The 25,933-nt window shown below is 35.7% G+C and overlaps 1 protein-coding gene across 3 annotated transcripts in view; it reads left to right on the top strand.

Moving 5' to 3' along the window:
* Nucleotides 1-25,933, top strand: part of Auh (AU RNA binding methylglutaconyl-CoA hydratase) — a 157,472-nt gene that overhangs the window by 34,496 nt on the left and 97,043 nt on the right. For all 3 annotated transcript variants that reach the window (XM_076836965.2, XM_076836964.2, XM_076836963.2), the window contains one exon: nucleotides 12,503-12,589. In XM_076836965.2, coding sequence (XP_076693080.2) covers nucleotides 12,503-12,589 — 87 coding nt within the window. The remainder of the gene's footprint in view (nucleotides 1-12,502; nucleotides 12,590-25,933) is intronic.

Raw genomic sequence — 25,933 nt, 5'->3', positions numbered from 1 at the left:
GGAAAGACCAGGGTGCTTGAATTAGTACCAGATGTATACAAACACTGGAATGATTGAGAAGTGATGACTTTCACTCACAGCACAACAAGGCTTACAAACTTGGGAGCAGTTTCATCTTTTGCTACTGTGGAAAATGTAGCTAATTTCTCATCCACTAGGTTGGCCCAGTTTAATAAGTCAGGGTTCAAGAGAAACAGAACCAATAGGATATAAAAGGAGATTTATTATGAGGAATTGGCTTATCCAATTATGCAGATGGAGAAGTTCCAAAATCTACACCTGCAAGCTGGAGACCTTGGAAAGCCAGGGGTATAGTTAGTCCAAGTCTAAGTGCCTGAGAACCAGGGGAGCCAACAATGTAAATTCCAGTCCAAAGGCAGAAAAAGATGAAATGAGTTCAAGCAATAAAGCAGGGGGAAAGAGGGCTGAATTCCTTCTTCCTCTGCCTTTTCAGGCCCTCAATAGATTAGATGATGTTCAACCACATTGGGAGCACGGTTCTTCAAACCCCAAATTGAAATGCTCATCTCATCCTGAAATGCCCTTTGATCTGCTTAATCATGTTAACACATGAAGGTAACCATCACAGTAAGTATGGCAGGGCCATGTACTGGAGATAAGGTGGAGCAGTGCACTGCTGGTGGCAGTGTGCAGAGAAGACCACTTTGGAAAACAATTTGGTATTAGTGCATCATTATCCATGGGTATATGAAGTAATGGGAAGAGAGGAGATGGTTCTTAATTCCGATGCATTATTGGTAAATGTTTACACTCAGCATTTAATAGCAGTTTCACAATATATTTATGCTTTAGTCAACTCTGTGCTAATAATGCTTGTAATGAAAGTTCAGTCTGGAAAAAACTACCACTTTATTGTTACAGGAAATTGAATAAAAACTAATTCAGTTATATACATATGTGGATGCAGGAAACTAACAAGGTGCCGCAGTCTGGCTGGGCACAAAATCACGAGCCACTCAAGCAGGAACAAACTTTATTTTTTGAAACTGCCACCAATGCCCCTTACGCGCCCGGGAAGATTGCTAATCAAGCACGCGGGTTCTCATGGATCCCAAGAGGAAGTTCCTCCTCTGGAATTCCCTCCTACCGCACTTCCCCAACCAATGGGAACTAGCAGGCAGAGGTGGACAGCAGGAGTCCAATATCCATATGAATGCAAATCTTAACATAATCATATCATCTCAATGGCTAGCTGGCGTCACCTTTCAACCAAAAATGCCATGCATCATATTACTTGGCTGTGGCTCTTAGCAACAAGGTTAACAAATGATTTTAAGAGACACTGGTTATATAAGGAAAAAAGTTACAGGAAAGTTGCTGTGGTTTGAATATGATTTATTCTAAACATAACATTGAAATTTGATTGTCATTGTGATGATTTTGGGATTTGGTCTTTAAGAAAGGATTAAGTCAATAAGAGATTATACTATTTTTGTTTTTTTCAGTATTGGGGCTTGAACCCAGGGTGCTGAGAGAGTCTCTCTAAGTTGTCCATACAGCCTTGAACTTCGTACCCTTCTCCTTAAGCCTCTCAGTTGTTGAGAGTGTCAGTGTCCACCCTGTGCTTGGTTAAATTATGCCTTTCTTTTAGGACTGGGTTAATTCTTGTGGTAGTAACCCAGGGCTCAGTTAACTGCCTTGAGAGTGGGTTTTTATACACTGAAGCTTCTCCTCTTGTGTTGCCTCATCCCTGACTCTCCCCTTGCTTTTCCCCTTCCCTGCATGAGTTGAAGTAGCATGAAGCCCTTGATAGTGCCGTGGTCTTGGACTTTCTAGTTTTCTCTATTTCTTTCTTCCCTATTTTTTATTTCTTAATTTTTGATAAGGATATTTGCCTGCTTGTTTTGTCAGTTAGTAAGAGAGGTCTGTTAGAAATTTACTGTGATAGTGTTTTGTCACTTTTTATTTCAGGTTCTATAAGTCTTTGATTTATGTATATTGGGGGCTGTCTCTTGTCTATTGCTAATTTAGAATTTTTATGACTTTTAGTAGATAATCTTACTTATTACTATATAGTGACCCTCTAGCTTGAGTTATGTTTCTAACAGATTTACTTTTTCAAAGTTAGGATATCTTTACAGGTTTCCATTTGGTTAGTGTTTGCATATTTTTTTATCCCTTTACCTTAGCCATAATGCACCCTTGCATTTTAAGCTACAGCTCTTAAAAATAGTGGACCTATGGTGAAAAATTATGTGTGTGTGTAAATGTCTTTATTTCATTATCATTTTTTTTCTTTTTAAAAATTCTAATTAGTTATACATGACAGAATGCATTTTGACACATCATACACACATTCATAAATGAAGTATAACTTCTCCTTCTTCTGGTTGTACATGATGTCGAGTTACACAGGTCGTGTAATCATCTCTGCACATAGGGTGATAACGTCCAATTCGTTCATTCCCCTCGGCCTAATCCAAAGTACTTCTGTTCTTCCCTACCCCAGTGCCTTATTGTGGATTAGCATCTGCATATCAGAGAAAACATTTAGCCTTTGGTTCTTTGGGATTGGCTTATTTTGCTTCACATGATATTCTCCAACTCCACCCATTTACCTGAAAATTTCATTCTTATTTAAGGCTGAGTAATATATCACTGTGTGTATATATATATATATCACATTTTTTAAATCCATTCATCTGTTGAAGGGCACCTAGGTTGGTTCTTTAATTTAGCTAATGTGAATTGAGCTGGTAGAAACGTTGATGTGGTTGTGTCACTGTCGTATGCTGATTTTAAGTCCTTTGTGTATAAGGAGGAGTGGGATAACTGGGTCAAATGGTGGCGGTTCCATTCCCAGTTTCCCAAGGATTCTTCATACTGCTTTCTACATTGGCTGCACCAATTTGCAGTCCCTCCAGCAATGTATGAGAGTGTGCCTCCCCCCACTCCCCCATCCTCGCCAACACTTACTATTGCTTGTATTCCTGATAATTACCATTCTGACTGGAGATGAAATCTTAGAGCAGTTTTGATTTTCATTTCTATAATTACTAGAGATATTGAATTTTTAAAATATATTTGTCCATCAATTGTGTATCTTCTGTGAAGAGTCTGTTCACTTCCTTAGCCCATGTATTGATTGGGTTGTTTGCTTTTTTGGTGTTGAGTTTTTTGAATTATTTTTTCTTAAACATTTTTTTTTTAGCTGTTAATGGACCTTTATTTTATTCATTTATTTGTATGCTGTGCTGAGAATTGAATCCATTGCCTCAGACATGCTAAGCAAGTGCTCTACCATTGAGCCACAATTCCAGCCTGCAAATTCTTTATATATCCTGGAGATTAATACTCTATCTGAGGTGCATGTGGTAAAGATTTTCTCCTATTCTGTAGGCTGTCTCTTCACGTTATTGTTTCCTTTGCTGTGAAGAAGCTTTTTAGTTTGATTCTGTCCTGTATATTGATTCTTGATTTTACTTCTTGTGCTTCAGGAGTCCTGTTAAGGAAGCTGGTTCCTAAGCCGACATGGTAGAGATTTGGACCTTTTCTTCTATTAGACACAAGGTCTCTGTTTTAGTGTCTAAGTCTGTGATAAACTTTGAGTTGGTTTTGTGCAGGGTGAGAGATAGGGGTTTAATTTCATTTTGCTACATGTGGATTTCCAGTTTTCCCAGCACCATTTGTTGAAAAAGCTATCTTTTCTACCATGTCTGTTTTTTGGTGCCTTTCACTATTGGTATTTTGTTTTGGTACTAGGGATTGAACTCGGGTACTCGACCACTGAGCCACATCCCCAGCCCTATTTTTGTGTTTTATTTAGAGATGGGGTCTCACTGAGTTGCTTAGCACCTTGCTTTTCATGAGGTTGGCTTTGAACTCACAGTCCTCCTTTCTCAGCCTCCCCAGCTGCTAGGATTACAGGTTTGCTACCACCATGCCGGCAAGTATCATTTTTGAAGGATGTTTGCTTAGTTGAGAATCCTAATTTTAGTATTTCTTCTTATCCAAAGAAGAATAATTTCCAGATCCTCACTGGAGGCCTGAAGCTGTGGATAGTATTGAACCCTGTGTATACTGTTTTTTCCATATTGAAACCTCTCACTTCTTCACTTAAATGTAACCCTCATAGCTTACAACTTCTCTTTGGAATATCTCAGTTGCTAGCATCACAACTTTTGTACTTTGGGACCATTATGAAGTAAAATAAGGGTTGTTTAAACACAAGCACTCGATACCAGAACAGTTGATCTGATGACGGAGATGGCTACTGAATGGCTAACAGGCATACGGTTGTGGATATGACGGACAAAGGGATGATTCACATTCTGGGTGAGATGAAGTAGGATGATGTGAGATTTCGTCTTGGTACTCAAAATAGTGTGCAATTTAAAATGGAGAAAGTATTTTCTTTTTTCTCTGATTTTGTTCAAGTTTGATTGAGGCCAACTGCATGTAACTAGAAGTATAGAAAGCAGTTGTGGAAAAGAGAAACTACTGTGTTCTCGTTACCCATGTTAAAAATGCCATCCATTTTCCATTAAGAAGTCAGCAGTCTTATTCTTTTTAAAGATATTTGTCTTTTTTTCTTTGTAAGCTTCTGAGATTTTCTTTTTTCTTTGTCTTTCAGCATTTATTCTTGGTGTGCTTTCTTCCCCCATTTCCCATTCTTTATCGATGTGTTATAATTATATCTAATAGTGTGATTTGTTATTACATATTTGCAAATGTACATGATATAAAAATGTAATTTGGTCAGTATCCTTCTCTAGTATTTCCTCTTTCCCTGTCCTTCTCCCTCCCCAGTCCCTTTCATATACTTTACTGATCTCTTATTTTCATGAGACTGGCACCCTCCTTCTTTTTTTTTTTTATTCTAAGTTCCATATATGATCTCCATATGACTTTTGCCTTTCTGAGTTTGGCTTATTTGACTTAACATAATATTTTTAAATTACATCTGTTTTCCTGTAAATGATATAATTTCATTCTTTATGGATGAATAGAACTCTGTTGTGATGTATATGCCACATTTATTTTGTCCATTCAAACATTGATGGACATTAGGCTGGTTCGATTATTTGGCTATTGTGACTTGTGCTTCTATAAACATTGATATGCATGCATTATTATAGTATGATGACTTTAGTTCTTTGGGACAGATACCAAGGACTGTTATAGCTGGGTCATTTGGTAGTTCCATTTTTAGTCTTTTCAAGAACCTCCATACTGATTTCCATAGTGATTGTACTAATTTACAGTCCCATTTACAATGTAAAAATGTTCCTTTCCTGCCCAAATCCTTTCCAGCATTTATTATTGCTTATGTTCTGGATGGCTGACATTCTAACTGGAGTGAGATGAAATCTCAGTGTAGTTTTGATTTGCATATCCCTAATTGCCAAAGATGTTGAACATTTTCTCATTTATTTGTTGGCCATTTGTATTTCCTCTTTTTGAGAAGTATCTATTTAGTTCATTTGCCCAGTAATTGATTGGGTTACTTCTTTTTCTGGTGGTAAAGTTTTTGAGTTCTTTACACATTTTGGATGTTAATCTTTTAGCAGAATAGCTGGCAAAGATTTCCTCCTGTTCTGTAGCCTCCCAGTTCATGCTCTGAATTATTTCCTTTGCTATGCAGAAGCTTTTTAATTTGATGCTATCTCATTATTAATCCTTGGAATTATTTCCTGAGCTGTAGGAATCCTGTTGAGGAAGTCATTGCTTGTACCTGTATGTAGGGACTGTTGATCTTATGTCTTATTCTAGGAATTGTGAAATTATCTATCTGTTTTAACATCTATGTCTTTGATCCATTTTAAGTTGACTTTTGTGCAGGACTAGAGATAGGGATCTAGTCTTATTCTTCTTAGTATGGATAACCAGTTTCCACATCAACATTTGTTAAAAATGCTGTCTTTTCTCCAACATATTTTTTCATGCCTTTGTCAATAATTGGTTGACTGTATCTATATGGGTTTGTCTCTGTGTCTTCTACTTTGTCCCATTGGTCAGTGTGTCTGTATGTCAGTACCATGCATATACCTCTGTAGTGTAGTTTGATGTCAGGTATTGTGAGGCTTCCAATATAGTTTTTTTAGAATTACTTTGGCTGTTTTGTCTTTCAATAAATTTTAGTAGTTTTTTTTCCCTAGTTCTGTAAAGAAAGTCACTGGTGTTTTGATGGGGATTGCATTGAATCTCTATATCGCTTTTGGTAATATGGCCTTTTATCAATATGAATCTGTCTACCCACAAACACGGGAGTTCTTTTCATGGTTTAGTATCTTCTTCAATTTCTTTCTTCAGTATTCTAAAATTTTCAGTGTAGAGCTCTTTCTCCTTGTTGCTTAGATTATTCCTAGATATTTATTTATTTTTTTAGGTTATTGTAAATGGAATTGTTTTCCTGATTTCTTTTTCAGCTAATTGTTTTATAGGAAAGCTGTTACTTGTTTTTCTGTGTTGATTTTGTATCCTGCTACTTTGCTGCATTTGTTTATTAATCTGGAAGTCTTCTGGTGGAACCTTTCAGATCTCCTAAGCTTAGGATCGTATTATGTGTAAACAGTGATAATTTGACTTAATTCTTTCTCATTTGTATTTCTTTCATTTCTTTCTCTTGTCTAATTGCTCTGGCTAGAACTTCTGGTACTATATTGAATAAGAATGGTAAGAGTGGAGATCCTTGTCTCATTCTAGATTTTAGAGGAAGAGCTTTCAGTTTTTACCTGTTCACTGTGGTGCTGGATTTGGGTTGATTGTATGTAGTCTTATGATGTTGAGGTAAGTTTCTTCTATCCCTAGTTTTTTTTTCAGTGTTTTCATCATGAATGGGTGCTGAATTTTGTCAGAGGCTTTCTTTACATCTTTTGAAAATGACTGTGATTTTTGTTCTTAATTTTATTCATGTGGTAAATTATATCTATTCATTTGCATATGTTAAGCCTTGCATCTCTGGAATGAAACTATCTTGGTTATGATGTGTAATCTTCTTAATGTGTTGTTAAATATGATTTGCTAATACATTTTTAATGATTTTTACATCTATGCTCATAAGGGATATTAGTTTGTAGTTTTCCTTGCTTGCTTTGTTCTTATCTGGTTTTGATATGAAAAACTGGCTTCTTTGAATGAAATTGGAAATGTTTCACTCTGTTTCATGGAATAATTTGAGGACATTATCATTAGTTCTCTGAAGGTCTGGTAGAATATAGTGGAGATCCATTTGGCTCTGGGCTTTTTATCTATTGGAAGCCTTTTAATTTCTGCTTCTGTTTCATTGATTGTTTTTGATCTGTTTAGGTTTTCTATATCTTCCTGGTTCCATTTAGGCAGGTCATTTGTGTCTAGAAATGTATCCATTTCTTTTAGGTTTTCCAATTTATTGGCATATAAGTTTTCAAAGTAGTCTTTTATGATTCTTTAGATTTCTCTGATGCCCGTGGTGATTTCTCCTTTTTCATCTCTAATTTTATTAATTTGGATCTTCTCCCTTTTTCTTTGGATCAGTTTGGCTAAGGGTTTATCTATTTTGCTTGTCTCTTTAAATAACTCTATTGATCCCATGCTTTTTAAGAAATTCAGCATATCATTGATTCTGGCTCAATTTTAATTATTTCCTTTCTTCCACTGATTTTGGAATTCTTTTGTTCTTTTTTTTCCCCTTTGGTCTTGAGGAACATCATTAGGTTGTCTATTTAAGGATCCTCTCATGCAGGTACTCATGGGAATAAACTTTCCTCTTAGACTTGCCTTCGTAGTGTCCCAGAGGTTTTGGTATGTTTTATCACTGATCTCATTTCTTTCTAACAATTTTTAACGGTCTCCCCTGTCTTTTATCACCTATTCATCATTTAGAAGTGTATTGTTCAATCTCTGTGCATGTGTTTAAATAGTTTCAGTGCCTTTTTTTTTTTTTGTATGTGTGTGTGTGTATGTATGTATGTGTGTATGTGTGTGTGTATGTGTGTGTTGATTTCTAACTTTATTCCATTATGATAAGATGAGATGCAAGGAATTATATAAAAATATATATATAGTATTTATTTGCTTAGAGTTGCTTTGTAACCTAAAATGTGATCTGTTTTGGAGGTTTCATGAGTAGCTGAGAAGAAGTGCTATTATTGGATGCATTATTCTATATATGTCTGTTCATTTGATTTATAATAATTTTTAGTCTGATGAGTCTTTACTGAGCTTGTCTGGATTACCTATCTGTTGGTGGGAGAAGTGTGTTGAAATTACCTGGTATTATCGTACTGGAGTCTCTGAATCCTTAAGTTGAGTTGTATCTGTTTTATGTAATTAGGTGCATAAATATTTACTATCATTAGACTTTGTTGGATTGTTCCCTTTACTAGTATGAAGTGACCTTATTTGTCTCTTCTGATTAATTTTGGCTTGGATCTGCTTTGTCAGATATGAAAGTAGCTATTCCTGCTTGTTTTCAGGCTTCATTTGTAATATATGTATGTCTTCCTATAAGGTGAGTCTTGCAAAGAACATGTAATTGGATCTTGTTGTTTCAGCCATTCTGCCACCCTATGCCTCCTAATTGGAAAGTCGAGACCATTTATTTTCATTGTTATTATATAGAAAGGTCTATTAATTCCTGCCATTTTGATTTATTTCTGACGTTTAGTTTGGTCATGTTTCTAATTTGCTTAGATGCTTTTCAAGTGAGATTTGACTGAGTGCTCTGGGGTCTGTTTTTATTTCTTTTGTTTGTAGTGTGTAAGAGTTTTCTGTAGTGGTGCTTAGTAGTCGTGGATTTTTTAAATTTTGCTTAACTACTTCATCTTCAACTCTGAAGGATAGCTCTGCAGGATATAGTAATCATGGTTGATGGTTATTTTATTTCACATTCATTCCACACACCCCTTGATTTTAGAGTTTGCTGAAAAATTAGAGTAATTATGATTGGCTTTCCTCTAAATGTGACATTTTCCTCTGAGGCTTTCAATATATTTTTTTTATAGTTTTTTATTTGTAGATGAACACAATACCTTCATTTTATTTGTTTTTATTTTTTGATGTGGTGCCAGAGATTGAAACCAGTGCCTCACACATGCTAGGCAAGCGCTGTACCACTGAGCCCCAGCCCCAACCCGGAGGCTTTCAATATTTTATTCTTGCTCTGTATGTTAGTCATTTTAATTATAATATTATTTTTGTGTGGGGCTATACTGGTGATTGAACTCAGGGCACTTGACCACTAAGCCACATCCCTAGCTCTATTTTTTTGTGTTTTATTTAGAGACAGGGTCTCTCCGAGTTGCTTAGCACCTCACCATTTGCAGAGACTGGCTTTGAACTCACAATCTTTTTGCTTCAGCCTACTGTATCCTCCTTGGGCTGCATAATAAATGTTTGGTTAGCAGGCATCAACATCATTGTACATTTCCATCAGAGCTGTTGGGTGACCATGTATGTACATTGTCAGTGAGTAGGAATCTTTTTTGTTTTTAATCCTGAGCAATAGTTCTTAACAGTAGACTGGGTTTAATGATGTTGTAGACAGATGTGTTGTCATTCAGACTTTGTTGTTCTGTTTATAAAGCACAGGCAGAGATTTAATATAATTCTTTAAGGGCCCTGGGAGTTTTGAAGTGGTCAAAAGTGAGCATTGGATTCGACCACCAATTGCATTATTCCCTAACAAGAGAGTCAGCCTGTCCTTTGAATCTTTGAAGTCAGAAAATAACTTTTCTTTTCTGTGAAAATCCTAGATGACCTCTTCTTCCAGGAGAAGGGTGTTTCATCTGTGTTGGAGACCTGCTGGCAGTGTAGCCACCTTTCTGAGGGGTCGGAGCTGGATCTTCTGGGTAACTTGCAGTAGCTTCTCCATCAGCGCTTGCTGCCTCACCTTCATGCTGTGGAGATGTCTTCTTTCCTTAAACCTTATGAACCATTCTGGGCTAGTTTCAGACTTTTCTTCCAGAGCTTCCTCACCCCTCAGCTTTCAGTGGATTGAAGAGAGATAGGGCCTTGCTCTGGATTAGGATTAAGGATTGTTGTAGCTGGCTTGATTTTTATTTTTGATTTTTTCCTATCCAGACAACTAGAACTTTATCCATGACAGTAATGAGGCTCTTTGACTTTCATATCGTTTGTTTATTCATTCGAGTAGTACTTTGAATTTCCTTTAAGAATTTTCTCTTTGCATCCACAACTTTTGTCCAAGAGACCTAACTTCTGGTTTTTCTTAGTTTTCAACATGCCTTCCTCAGCTGTGCTTCAGTGTAAGCGATGTGTGTGTGATTTGTATTTTCATTTGAATGCTTAGAGGGCATTGTAGGATTATTAATTGGCCTAATTTCAATGTTGTGTCCCAGTTAAGTTTGCTTGTCTTATAAAAGCTTGTTTTGTGGTGACCCAAAATAATAACATCTGAAATCACTGATCACAGATCATCTTAACTTATAAGTGCTGAGAAGGTTCAAAATGTGATAATTACCAAAAGGTGGCACAGAGACACATAGTGAGCATATGCATTTGAGAAAACGGCACCGATAAGACTTTTTGGCACAAGTTGTTACAAACCTTCAATTTGGAAAAAGTGTGTTATTTATTAAATAAAACAGTGAAACAGTGAAACAATTAAATAAGACTGTATGTAAATATATATGAATACGTAAAAACAAATACATGTATATTTTTTCCTTTTTATTCAAACTGTGGATCTTAGGAACCTCAGTATATGATTTTTTTTTTTTTTTTTTTTAATTGAGAACTTTCGCCTTTCACTTACAGGGAGTACTTTATGGCTTTTCTGTGGCATATCTGAATTGTCAGCATCACTTCTCTTATAGTTTGTGGCCATTGTTAAGTAAAATAGGAGCTACTTGAACATTAACAGCTTGTCTGTAACAGTTCATCTCAAAACTGAGCTCCTAAGTGACTAATAGATGTGTTGTGTAAACAGTGTGGTTACTCTGGGAAAAAGGGAATGTGTTAGAACCAGAGTTAGGTCTTCATGTCTGGGGTGAGGTGGAACAGGACAAAGCAAGGTTTCATCATACAACTCAAGTAGTGCATAATTTAAAACTTAAGAATTCTTGTTTATTTCTGGAATTTTCTACTTAATATTTTTGGACTGTCATGACTGTGGGTAATAAACAGTGAAACAAAATGGGTAACAAAATGAAAGTGTGGATTAGGAGCTGTGCTCCTGCCCAGTAGTGGGATTGCTGGGCCTTGATAGTTGTTTTGAGGAACCTCCCTGTACTTCTCCATGATGTCTGTACTAATTTGCATTCTTATTCATAGAGCTCAAGAATTCCCTTTTCTTCATTTGCTATCATTTATTTTTGATAATAGTCATTTTAACTGGTGTGAGGTGATACAAAATTATAATTTTGTATTTTCCCTGATGATTAGTGATACTGAAAATTTTTTCATATACTTGTTGACATTTTATACATCTTTTTATGAGAAGTTTTTGTTAACATCCTTTGCCATTTTTTTAGTCAGATTATTTATTCTTTCGCTATTGAGTTGTTTGCGTCTCTATATATTTTGCACATTAACCCCTTACCGGTTATATAGTTTACACATATTTTTGCTCATTTTGCAGGTTGTCTCTTTACTCTTTTGATTATTTTCTTTGTTATGTAGAAGCTGTTAGTTTGAAGTAATTCCATTTGGCTATTTTTCCTTTAGGTAATGTAATATTCTTGTTTTAAAAACTTAGTAAGTGGTTATTATCCTGTGTATCTTTCTGTAAATACATGTTTCATTCAGTGGATTTATCTGTATTTATACTCTTAATTCTTTTCTTTCTTGTGTGTGTGTGTGACTTTGTTGAATAACTATTGCCTAATTTTATTTTTTCTTTTTGATGTATATTTAGATTACTTACAGTTCTTTGCTGTTCTGCATATGCTCTCTTGAATGCTCTCTTGAGTATTTTTTTGTTACATGATAGAGATTTTCTGTGAGATGTATACCTGAGAACTGATGGACTGTATGATATGTGATTTGTTAGCTCCAGTTCTCACTCCCCTGGGAAGTGGATGAGTTCACGTGCCCCATCTCTAGCCATACAATTAATTTATAATGGATTAAAAAGAGAGTAGATAGCCACATGTATGAGTCTAAGGTGGTGGTGGGAAGGTAGAATGAATGTGAGAACAAAGGTGCTGGCACCACTCTGTAGTCATTTATACTTATATGACTGTGTTTATTTGTATTTTTAGTGAATAATTACGTCCAAATTTCTTAGTTTTCCTTTCTACTAGAATAACTGCTGGTATCATCCAAACACAGTCTCTTACTTTAAGAATGTGAAGGGGGGTCCTGAAGCTAGAAAGCTTGAAAAGTGTTGCTTTAAACAAGTAATAGCTGTACAAAAAACCAATATTTTATTCTTGTTGAGAGTGGTCATCGGAAAGGAAAACAAAGGTAATTTAGTTCCTTTAGTAGATGAAAAAATTACAACTTTTAAAGTTTCGTATTAATTTTAAATAAATTTTCAATTCTTTGCCTTAAAATTTGTTTAAAACAAGATTATATTTGTAAATAAAATACTTTGCAGGTGCTGATCTTAAAGAAAGAGCCAAAATGCATTCCAGTGAAGTTGGTCCTTTTGTCTCCAAAATAAGAGCGGTGATTAATGACATAGGTAAGCATAATTAAATTCTCCTTTTAGCATGCCAAAGATGATCTTCAATGTCAGACATAAATAGTTGCATATTGTCTTTATGTATAAACTTTGGTCATATACTTATATTATTACTCATGGCTAATAACTGGCTAATTCATTTGTTATTTATTTACTTTTAATGTTGATAGCAGCTTTATTCATAATTGCCAAAAATTGGAAATAAACGATTGAACAGACACACAAACTATGTGTCCATACTAACACAGCATCCTTAGCAGTTGAAAAGAACAAACTGATATGTGCAACAACATGGATGACTGTCAGACATTATGTTGAGCAAAATGAGCTAGATACAAAAGACTGCATACAATATGACTATATGCATAAGAAATTCAAAGGCTTGTGAAACATTTTACTGTTAAATCAAAATGCTGGTTATATCTAAGGGAGTTAGTTACTAACTGAGAAAGAAATGAGCAAATTCAGTTCTAAAAAAATCTGATTAGTGCATTATAGTTATGCATAACGGTGAGGTTCATTTTGACATATTCATATATGTCATGTTTAATTTAAAAAATTATGTGAAATATTTTATAATTACAGATACCTCGTATGTATATCTTTTAAATAACTGCCTACACAAAAAATTTATGGATTTGTATTTTTTGTTTTTTATATAAATATGGTCATACTATTTCCTTAGAATTATAGTACATGTAGCAGTGTACTTTATTGTTATCAATTTTCAATTTTACTATTACATATTAATCTAGTCTTAGCTAAGATTTTAAATCATTTCTTCATTTAATGAACATTTTAGGTTTTAAAAATTTTTTCACTGTTTTTGTTATTTATAGTCCATCAGTGAATGTCCTTTAATGGGGACAAGTGCATCGAGTCCTGCATACATGGCATACGTTAAGGGCATTGGAGTGGCAGGCCACTCTTCTCGTGCTGGGCATGTGAGTGTCAGACCGCTTACCCACTAGGCACATCTCTGGGCGTGAAACTGTGTTGCAGTCCCTGTGCTTGCTCCACAGCCTGCTCCTCGATTGGTTGCTGCAAGGACAGTTGGCAAAAATTGCATTGGTGGCTGCTGTACTCTGCTTAGCTACTGCCTGAGTATATATACATGGTAACTACGCAATGGAATCAGACCTGCTTCCTGCTTGGTCTCTGGAGGTCTTGATCAGGGACTTCGTAGCCACTCTCTCCTCTACTCTGTTCCGTGGACCTCCTTGCTAGGCAAGAGAGAGCTTTTACATAAGAGACATTTTTGCATAGACACAGAGTCTTAAACATGAAGTTGCTATTCCAAGTATCATTTGTTCATTTTTTATTTTGTAAGTCCTATCAAATTGTATCCCACAAATATGATAATTTATTTATTACAAATTTATTGGTACATTATAATTATATATAATAGTAGGATTCATTATGCCATATTCTTACATATGCATGATTTGATCAGTCTCATCCTCCCTAATCTTCCCTTCTGTTCCACTCCTCCCGATCCCTTACATGTTTGTCAAGAGAAAAGGACAGCTAAACATATTAATTTGAATTTTTTCAACTAAGACGTGCTTTCCCCCTCTGTAAGTTGTCTTTTCACATCCTTCATCCTTTTGTAGGATTATTTAATAAACATTTATTTTAAAGGCTTTTTAGGACACGTTGCTGGGGATCAAACTGGGTCCTCTGGTGTGACAGGCAAGTGTGCTACCACTGAGTTATAACTCAAGCCCTAAAAGAATTTTGTCTGTTAATCTTTTGTTCAGTGTGTTACAGATAATGTCTTTTAATGTACCACCCTAATTTGAGTTTATTAGCTTTAAATTTAAAACTTTTAGTATGTGGACAATACAAGGTTCCCATCTTTATTCTTTTTCCTTGAAGATTTTCTTTGTTGATTCTCACACTTTAGTTCTTCCAGATGAATTTAGTACTTAAAAAAATTTTTTTAAAGCAAAGCAAAGAGGGAAAAAATACTCCATTGGGTCTTTGATTGGAATGCCACAAAACTTGGACATTTTTATGATACTGAAATCTTTCCAAACATGGTATGCATGGCTCCTGTTTTGGAGGTTCATTCATTTGGGGTGGTGCTCTCATTCATTTTTAAATGACTTCAAGGAAGTTTAATGGTTTTTTCCACATTGGTCTTGTTCTTCTCCCCTCCCCCCCCTAGTATTTATTTCTAGTTATTTTTTTAAGCATTTATGCCTTTAAATGTGATCTTCCTCCTACTTTTATTGCAGTCTTATTATTACAGGTCCATAGGACAGTTACTGAATTTTTATGTAGTTGTTTTATATCAGTCCAGCTTAGTAATAACTTGCATTATTGTTCTTCCTTAATTTGTATTTTCCACATGAAGTGTTCATTGCCTTATCAATCATTATCAATGAATAAAACATTTTTATCTTTTATTTTTCCACATTTTTATTAGTGCCTTTTAATTATACATAATAGTGAGAGTCATTGTTACATATTTGTACATGGACATGATCCCAATAATTTAATCTTACATATTTTAATACATATATATTTTTACATTGGCTAAGACCCTTTATAACATTTATTTGTTGCAGCCTTATCTGTTTTGATTTTGGTGAGATTGTTAATGTTTTTTAGTTGAGGAAAAAATGTCACAGTTTGCCGAATGCTTTTAAAATGTCAGTTAGTATTTATTAGAATTTAGCTCAATTAGCCTGTAATATACAGAGTCATCTTAATAATTGACTTGCTAGGGCTATGCTGTCCTGGTATGACTAGAATAAGCCCTACCTGATCATTGTGATTAGGGGTGTAAGTGGTTTTTAATATTCAATTTTGAATATTTCTGGTGTAATCACAAATGAGATTGTTTTAATTTTGTTTTTTTGGTTACTCTTTTCTGGTTTGTTAAAAAAGTTTATTTTGTTCATAGAGCATGGTAAAGCTTTCCATCTTTTCCTGTGTGGTGTAGAGAAGTACTTTCTTACTTAACTGGCTGGTGGAATTTGTTTACTCTTGGGGCCCAGTGTGGTTTTATTAGTGTCGTTACTCTCTACCCCTCTTTTTTTGGCTAAAATTTAAAGTTTTTTGTGTTGATTTGCATAGTGGTCATGGACTTAATTGCCTCTTCCTCCTGATCTGTGTCCTGTGCTGGTTTGGTCTTAGGCCCCCCCCCCCCCCCACACTTCTCTTTCCAGCTTAAACCTCAGGTTCAGATTCTCCTGAGACCGATAATGAATTTAGTTTAATGTCAATCAGAGAGCTCAGTCTTGGAAGTAAAATTTCATGTTCCCTGTAACTTTTTAAATATTGGATTTTAAATTAAGATTGGTCTCATTGTTTAAGTCACCCTAATGTTTTTTCCAGAATCTCCATTTATGGTTTCTGAACTTGGAACTCATCTTTGCAGCAGCATTTTTCTTTTTTGTGATATAATAGAGCTTTTCTCCTCTTCATCTTGATCTAGTCTCCTTTTATTCTCCAAGAGCTCCTCAGTATTTCTTAATAATAATTCATTATTGCCACATTTTGGTAGATTTAAAAATTTTAAGGTATCTGTTGTGATGTTCAGTGAGATTTTGAAAGGCATGTAGAAACTTAAGTATCTTGCTCTAACCTACTTTTTTGATACTGGGAATTGAATCTAGGGGCTCTTAACTACTGAGACATCCCTAGGGCTGCCCCCCCTACCTTTTCCCCCCTACCCCTTTTTATATTTTATTTAGAGTCTCACTAAGTTTCTTAGGGCCTTACTAAGTTGCTGAGTCTGGCTTTGAACTTGTGATCCTTCTGCCCCAGCCTCTTGAGCCACTGGGATTACAGGCAAGTGGCCACTGTGCCCAGCCTAATATGTGAAAACTAGAGGCAGGCGAACTTTCATAAAAGAAGTAATATGATAGGCTCGGCAGGCAATGTGGTCTCTGTTGCAGCTACTCAACTTTGACATTACAGTGTAAAAGGAGACTCAGACCATGTTTGAACATTTGTCTAAGTAAATGTACATGGCTCTTTTTGCAGTAAAGTTTTATGCATACTGAAATTTTAATTTCATAAAATTTTCGTGTGTCATGAAATAGTATTTAAATTTTTTGTTAGCTATTTAAAATATAAAAAGCATTTTTAGCTCATAGTGTGTACTAGAATGAGATTAAGCACTGATCACCCTCCCTTTTTAAATCTCAGTTTTCTTCTTCTTTTTTTTTTTTTTTTAACGGGGGGGGGAGGGAGGGAGGGAGGGAGAGAGAGAGAAAACTGTTTAATATTTATTTTTTAGTTTTTGGTGGATACAACATCTTTATTTTATTTTTATGTGGTGCTGAGGATTGAACCCAGCGCCCTGCACATGCCAGGCGAGCACGCTACCGCTTGAGCCACATCCCCAGCCCAAATCTCAGTTTTCTTCTAATTTCTTTACTTTTCCTCATTTGAAATTAATTCTACCTTCCATTCTTTTAATTTGTTTAGTTTTAAAATTGACCGGTTTCCTGTTCTAACTTGGACAGCTTGCTTCATGGTTAGCTCAGGAAATTTTCATTGTTATTTGGAGACTTAAGGGTTTTAAGTCCTTTATATTCTGTGGTAGGGAGTTTAAGATATTACACTTAGGGATTTGCATTCTTGGTAAGATTTAGGAACCAGAATGGAGCATAAAACTTGCTAATGAGTAGAGGGATAGAAGGGGTAGGAAGAAAAAACAAAAACCAGAAGTTCCTATAGTCTTAAAAAATGGAAGGACGGGGCTGGGGATATAGTTCAGTTGGTAGAATGTTTGCCTGCCATGACAAGGACCTGGGTTCAATCCCCAGTGCCACCAAAAAACAAAACAAAAACAAAACAAAAAAAAAAAAAAAAGAGAAAAAAGAAGCATACAAATTAAGAACAAACTAAGTAAGATGCTGTTGAAATATGGCTAATGGTTACCATTAATATCAGTCAGTTAAACTTGCTATTAGAGTTAAAATCCCCAATTATGTGTTGTTAATAATGGCAACATCTTGTGTAGCTATTTTTGTACCAGAAGATTGCTAACCAAAAGAAAGGGATAGGTTAAAAAAAAAGTCATTATTAATGAGTTACTATATATGATAAAAGGTTATTTTTCAGGAAGCATAACCCTAAGCCTGTGTATATACAGATAAAATGATGCAGAAAAATTGGCTAATTTATATCATCAGTGAAATTATAATCATTGTGGATAATTTCAACTCATCTCCTTCAATTTATCATGAGGTTAAAACCACAAAGTTAATAAAGATAATGATTTAAACATGGTTTCCAAGTTTGGTTTAATGAACTCTTAATCCCAGATCAGAGAAAACCTTGTTCTCATGACTACAAAAAATGTGTTATCCAGCCCCCAAAGTTTGTTAAATTTCAGAAAATTGATACACAGAGACCACGTTTGCTGTTCACAATATAGGTAAGTTAGAAACAAAATATGCCAACATAGAAAACCAAATATTTGTCAATTTAAAAGAAACTATTAATTAGCTCATGAGCCAGAGGAGGAACTGTAGAGGGGGAAAAAAAATTCTAAGCATAAATCATGAGGCCAAGCATGGTGATGCATCCTGTAATCCCATTGACTCTGGAGGCAAGAGGGATGCAAGTTTGAGGATAGCTGTAGTATCTTAGTGATACCATTTCTCAAAATAAAAATAAAAAAGAACTGGGGTATAGTTCAGTGGCAAAGGACCCCTGGGTTAAATCCCCACTACTGAGAGAAAAAAAGAAGAAGGGGAAGAAGAGGATTGATTGTTGTATATTCAATACATGAGATTTGGCCAAAGAGTTACTTGAGGGAAATTCACAATCTTGAATTCATATGTTAGTAAGAGAAAAATCAGTGACAATAAATAACTAAGCTTTACCTTAAAAAGTTATTTTGAAAAGTTGTAAACCCAAGAAAATTCAGGGAACTTTCAGAGGCAAGAAGACAGATATAATAGAGAGGAACAAATTCTTAGCCAAGCCCTTTCAAGGGAGTACAGTGCATTTAATAATACATACACTGCAAATGAAAAAAGACAGGATTATAGATACTGTAGAGACTGTGAAGATAAAAAGAAAATGTCTTGAGAAAATTGTGCCAGTAAACATGAAATTTTGGTTTCAGTGGGCTGAGTATATAGCTCAGTTGGTAGAGTGTTTACCTAGCATGCACAAGTCTCTGGGTTCAACCCCCAGCACCAGAAAACCAAAAGCAAACAACAACAACAACAACAACAACAACAACAAAAAAAAGAAATCTTGGGCTAGAATAGTTTTAAATATTGAAGATGTACATTTCAGGCATTTTGCTGAACTTGCAAAGAACAGATCATTACATTCTTATATAAATGATTCTACAGTCAAGAATTTGAGAATTTACTTCTTAACTCATCTTTTCACATCCGTATCATCATTTTATACCTGTGTACCCTTTATACCTAAGTATAAAAGAAACAGTGGGAGAAAGGAATATGAGGAACTCATCTATATGAGTATAGATGAAATCTAGCTGGTTGTCAAAAAAGACCAAGGAATGTAAGGGTGGTTTCTATTTGAAAGAATTAATTTTTATTTATGATATTTAGCAATTAAGATAAAGCATAGATTGAGGAAAAGCATTTGAGAAATATCAACAGGTATTCATGAAAAAAAGCTCACAGTTAATTAAAAATAGAAGGAAACTCATCAGCCCTGTGAAAAGCGTCTGTGAAATGTTAGAGGCCATTTTCTAAAATCAGTAATGAGGTAGGAGACCATTCCCATCACCATCTCTGTCCAGTTCTGTTCTGAAGTCCTGTCTGTATAGAAAGGTAAGTAAAGACTGAAAAAGAAGAAGTGACACAGTCCTGAGTCCTCTACATCAAAAAGCTAAAAGGATCAACTGGGTACAGTGGGACACACCTACATTCTCTTTACTCAGGAAACTTTGGCAGGAAGATTGTAAGTTTGAGGCCAGCCTAGGAGACTTAGTGAGACCCTGTCTCAAAATTTAGTCTTTAATAGGACACCCATAGCACAAGAGTTAATAACTAGAATCAACAAATGGGACTTACTCAAACTAAAAAGTTTTTTCCCAGCAAAAGAAACAAAAAGAGAGGTAAATAGGGAGCCTACATCCTGGGAACAAATCTTTACTCCTCACACTTCAGATAGAGCCCTAATATCCAGAGTATACAAAGAACTCAAAAAATTAGACAATAAGATAACAAATAACCCAATCAACAAGTGGGCCAAGGACCTGAACAGACACTTCTCAGAGGAGGACATACAATCAGTCAACAAGTACATGAAAAAATGCTCACCATCTCTAGCAGTCAGAGAAATGCGAATCAAAACCACCCTAAGATACCATCTCACTCCGGTAAGATTGGCAGTCATTATGAAGTCAAACAACAACAAGTGCTGGCGAGGATGTGGGGAAAAGGGTACACTTGTACATTGCTGGTGGGACTGCAAATTGGTGCAGCCAATTTGGAAAGCAGTATGGAGATTTCTTGGAAAGCTGGGAATGGAACCACCATTTGACCCAGCTATTCCCCTTCTCGGTCTATTCCCTAAAGACCTAAAAAGAGCATGCTACAGGGACACTGCTACATGGATGTTCATAGCAGCACAATTCACAATAGCAAGACTGTGGAACCAACCTAGATGCCCTTCAATAGACGAATGGATAAAAAAAAATGTGGCATTTATACACAATAGAGTATTACTCTGCATTAAAAAATGACAAAATCATGGAATTTGCAGGGAAATGAATGGCATTAGAGCAGATTATGCTAAGTGAAGCTAACCAATCCCTAAACAACAAATGCCAAATGTCTTCTTTGATATAAGGAGAGTAATTAAGAACAGAGTAGGGAGGAAGAGCATGAGAAGAAGATTAACATTAAACAGGGATGAGAGGTGGGAGGGAAAGGGAGAGAGAAGGGAAATTGCATGGAAATGGAAGGAGACCCTCAGGGTTATACAAAATTACATACAAGAGGAAGTGAGGGGAAAGGGAAAAATAATACAAGGGGGAGAAATGAATTACAGTAGAGGGGGTAGAAAGAGAAGAGGGGAGGGGAGGGGGGATAGTAGAGGATAGGAAAGGCACCAGAATACAACAGACACTAGTATGGGAATATGTAAATCAATGGATGTGTAACTGATGTGAGTCTGCAATATGTATACGGGGTAAAAATGGGAGTTCATAACCCACTTGAATCAAAGTGTGAAATATGATATATCAAGAACTATGTAATGTTTTGAACAACCAACAATAAAAATTAAAAAAAAAAAAAGAAAATTGGTAAGAATACTAAAAAAAAAAAAGAACTAGGAATGTGAGGTTCTGGGTTCAATCTTTGACGTCGCAAAAACAAAAACAAAAAAACCCTGCAAATTCTTAGCATTGATTTAGTGAGGAAAATGAGCAAAAAGCAACCCCAAATAGCCAACTACTTCTACTAAAGTAGGAGGAAATGAGGAGGTCTTATCTTATTAGTACTCAAGACTTATTTTAATGACATAGAAATTAAGGTGACACATTATTTGCATTGTGATAGACAGGTGGCCTACTGGAGTGGAACACTGTCTGATTGAAGCTCAGGCCCTGGGGAACAAATTTGGGATCTGTGCAGGTAAAAGAAGAGGAGAGGCACAGTTGGGATTGTAGACATGCTTTATTCAGAGGCAGCAGCCACCCCCAGCCTGAGTCTTTGCATAGGCCTTTATTATATGCAGGCCAAACAAAGAAGACACAGCGCCAACAGGTTACATAGGTTACATCTGCATGCTCATGAGCAGATGTTTGTGACCTTGGGTCCATATTGCTGAATGGAGGTGTTTATGACCTGGACTGTATACTAAAACATAGCTGGTCAGAGATCTCAGTAAAGAAGCCTAACTGTAGCCATCTTGGATCTGACCCACAAACATAGAACTCCAAAGCAGATCCACCCAAGTAGGGAAACTTAGATATGACAGAGGTAGCGATGTGGATTGCTAGGGAATGGCAGGCTTATTAAGTAATTAATGGCAAAGCTATTAAATAAATAATTAATTATGAAAAAAACACATAAAAGGAAAGATTGATAAATTCTACCAAATTAAACTTAAGAAACCTGTTCTTCAAAAATTACTGTACATAAAATAGAGTCACAAACTGGGAGAAAATACTTGAAGCAGGTGCTAAGGGATTTGTGTATATACATTTGCACAGAGGAATGGACACTCAGTGAGACCACAGCCTTGTGGTCAGTAAGAGGGCACCACAGAAAAGGACTTCACACTAGAGCAGGAGAAGGGGGTGAGCCTGGAACGATGGTTAGCCTCATTAGTAATTGTGGAAATGCAAAGTAGGACCATAGTGGAAGGCTTTTCTGTCCATAGCATTATCCAGAAGTGTTTAAACTTGGTACTGCTGAGAGCTAGTGAGGAAGCAGATCACCAGGAAGAACATTTGATACACTTCCAAAGGGAGATAAATTGGTCAAGTTGCTTAGGGAACCAGGTTGATATTGCCTTACAGGTTAGAATGTCCACATTTCATGAAACTTTGTAGTTTACTTTTTAGGGGGCATTTACCTAGAGGGGTGACTTTAAGCCTTTTTGCTAACCCCACAGTAAGAAAAAAATCTACAGTTTGGTCCCTTGAACACATAGTGCTGGGTGAGTATCAAAACTCATGTTCTTTTCCTTGTGTACTACAGTTGATGCTACCCTATGCTATTTTTTTAAAAAGCCTAATTTTGATCTACTAATGAAGGCTTGGTATTTGGATTTGAAAATACATTGTTCTATAGACATTTTTGTGTATGTGTCCTAGGGACGCTGACATTGTTAATAGCAGAAAGATGACAACATCCAAATCTTGATGATTGGAGAATGGGTTTTTTGTATATTTTTACAATTAGATACTAGTCAGCATTGCTTATAAATGAATAATATACCCATGTAAGAGTATGGATGAATATTTGAAGCAATATGATTTTTTTTATAAACAGCATGGAAAATTAAACAGTTTATAGTTTGTGGATGTGTAAATGAAATCACACTTGTACATAAGAAAAATTCGAAAAAGATGAACACGGCTTTGGCAAGTGTTCGTTTCCTTTGGGTTTAGGAAGGCAGGTGAAGAGAGCAAATGGAAAAAAACGTATTAGCTCTGACCTTGATGTACTTGGAGTATTAATTATATGGGAGTTGTTGTTGTTATGCTTCATTATATGTATGTGAATATATTCTTCATATGTGCCAAGTTAGATCAAACAATTTTTTAAGATTCGTATATATTGAGTCCTGAAGACATTTCTTATTTATTGAATAGTTTTATTTTTCTTTTTTCTTATATTTTTCTTATTTTCAAGGACAGCCAAAATTCTACATTTTCAAAAATATTTTCTAGTTTTAAGGCTTTTCAAGGGAGAGGAAAAAATCCATTTTCAAGCTTAATAAAGTGGACTAGCAGACCAGACATTGCAGGAAGAACATTTGATACACTTCTTATTTCTTGTTCCTTATTTCACTGATTCTTCTCATATTATTTGTTCATTTTCTGAGAGAAGAGCTTGCTAGATTAATTTTTTCCTTGGGAGAAAGTGGCTTGGCTGGTGGATGGTCATGGATTTGGTGGCAGAAGATACTGCCTATTTTTATGGGGCTCCTTCATATTCAGACCCAGTGGTTAAGTACCCTGAGTATGTGTTGCTGGGGCCTGCCCACTCAGCCTCAAGGTGGGTGTTAAAATTCCAGGCTGTGAAGCTATAATTTTATTTTGCAATTGTATCAGTTATGGGACAAGTCAGGGTTTATCCTGCCTTTTGTACATCACTTCCCCCTCTTGTCCTGTGAAGTTTACATTTCCCACAACTGGAGACTCTCTGTGGTCTGAGGGGCAAATAGCCATTGTAATTTCCTGTGCTCTGCTTGTTTTTAGTGAAAGATTCTGAGGAACTTAAAGCTGCTGAACTTACGTGAAAACTAGTTTATTAAAAAACAGATCAGAAAGAAGTTCCTTATTTTCACTTACATTTTTTATGTTAGTATTCCTAACTTCTAAGAAAGTCTGTTCTTTCTAAACAGTAACTCCAAAATCCTAGAAAAAAATTTCATTTATTTTGTTTTTAAAAAGAAAAGTGATGTGGCTTTTTTGACATGCTTCATTCAGAGGAAATGGAGAGTTATCAGATTCCTAAGACATTGATTATTGTTACAAGTCTCTTCTCCTCAAGTAATAAGTACCTCTGTTGAAAGTAACAAATCCATTATTTTGAAGGCATCAGCAAGGAAACACAGACAGAATGATCAGAGACTACAAGCATCGTAGTTTCCGGGGCTTCTTGGTGGACTCCTTCCTTGCAGGTTTTCCTGGTTGTGGCGTCACAATGTGCATCACAGAGGGGACCAAATTTATGCAGATTAGCAGTCTAGAGTACAGAGAGTCCACATGTTACTTGTGTGTCCACTGATGGCCATCTTATGTATTTACTTCTTTTTTGTGGCACTCTGTGTTGGGCATGTACTCTCTACCACTGAGCTACATCCTGGTCCTCCTCCTTATCTTTAGCAAGGATTTAGATTAGTTGATAGTTCATGCAGAGCTAAGAAACATGTTTGAAATTCTGTCTTAGGTACAAACTCTGAGGAGTTGGGCCCAATTCTCTCTTTTTGAGGCCTTCAACAATTAGTACTTAGTAATGAAGATATATTTAAAATAGTTTTTCACTCAAATATTACATTGTAGATTCTAATGTGAGGTAAAATATTGTTTTTCTGAGTGATCTTACACAGTACTCCTTCAAAATGTCAGGAATTTCCAGCTTCCTATTCCTTTCTCTGATGAAATAAAATTGCAGAAACTTTCATTTAGCTTTGTAAATGTAGGCTGAATTTGCTTTGAAATGCAGATAATTACCTTAAAAGGGGCAGATTATGAATCCTCTACCTAAAGTCTTTTTTCTAAAGATTTTGGTAAAAGGTTTTATAAAAAGAAATAATTTTTGAAAATTTTGTATTCTCTGGTTATATTTTCTTCATGTGATTGAAATTCTACAATTCATGTACTTTTTTTTCCTACCAGAAAAAGTTGTATTTCTTTATCAAACACAAAAAAGATATTTTTGTGCAATAGATTAAAAAATCTGTATGAAAAATCTGATGTAAATTTTATGGGATAAATCTCAAGGAGTGCTTTTCATTTTATTTTTGTTATTGTGTTTTTGAATTTTAGAATTGGGACATATTTGAAGTTTAGAATTGAAAGGCTTAAAGTAGCATGAAGTAAGTCACTAACAACTTAAAACAAATTTACCTTAGTATAGTAGATGCACACACATATCAAACTTATCTGGGCTGCCCTTGGCAGAGATTTTTTACTGGAATCAAACTCTACTTATGCCTTAGCCTAGCTGTGTTTGTGCAAGAAAAATTTCTTTAAGGTTTTGTTATCTATATGATCTTTCCTCCTCCTATATTTATATTAAGCTTGTAGTTACATTATATCTCACAATATAATGGTACTCTCAGGATGTCAAAAGATCCCCTGGGCTTAACATTTTTCACGAACATATATAAGATGTTTATTTTCTTATAGAAAAATTGCATTTTACACATTATTAAACTGAACTCCTCTGAATTGTTTTGTTATAAGTTTACAGAGGCATACTGGTTGAACAGAATCTCTTCATATGGATTCTAATCTTCTGCCATCTGGTACTTTCCATATCTCCTCCCTGTTGTAAGAAATAAGTGGACTTCATTTTTTGCAACCCTGCCTGGTAACTAGCATGGTAACTGGTACATGGTAGGCAGACCCAAATACAAGGGCAAATGGGCTGGGATCCAGCTGGGGCAGACATGGGAGCCAAAGGGTAATTCTTTCTTCCTGTCTTCATATTGGACTTTCTCCTGGCGTTCCTTTCAGTTTGCCTCTAACTAATATTCTAAGAATCATGCTGAAACTTGCCTGCATCTTAGTTTCTCTTTCTCCCCCCGCTCCCTTTTAATCCTGTTATATGAACGAGGATGAGAGAATGAACATGGATGAAGCAGTTCTTGGATGGGGTCTGCTGTTGGAAATTCGGACAAACTGCTCCTTATCTAGATGGGGGTAGCAGGTGTAACTCAAGAGTTAAAGTTTACATCCAAGTGGAGATTTTAGACAAGTAGTCAGATTTGAGAGGCACATTTGGGAGTCATCAGAATGTTGATGCTATGCAGAACTGTGGCACTGGTTAACGCACTCGGGGGTTACTGTAGAAAGAGGAGAACCAGAAAGATAGTCCCACCAGAGTATGGAGGGAGGAAGAATCCATTTATTTGAAAGAAAATGTTTTAAGGGGAGTTAAATGCCCCTGAAAGATCAAATTAGATGACTGATAAGAATTGCTGCTA

The sequence above is a fragment of the Callospermophilus lateralis genome, chromosome 17, assembly GCF_048772815.1.
Source record: "Callospermophilus lateralis isolate mCalLat2 chromosome 17, mCalLat2.hap1, whole genome shotgun sequence".
NCBI classification, from domain to species: domain Eukaryota; kingdom Metazoa; phylum Chordata; class Mammalia; order Rodentia; family Sciuridae; genus Callospermophilus; species Callospermophilus lateralis.
Note: the sequence above shows the minus strand (reverse complement) of the source record. Positions and strands in the feature narration are given on the sequence as shown.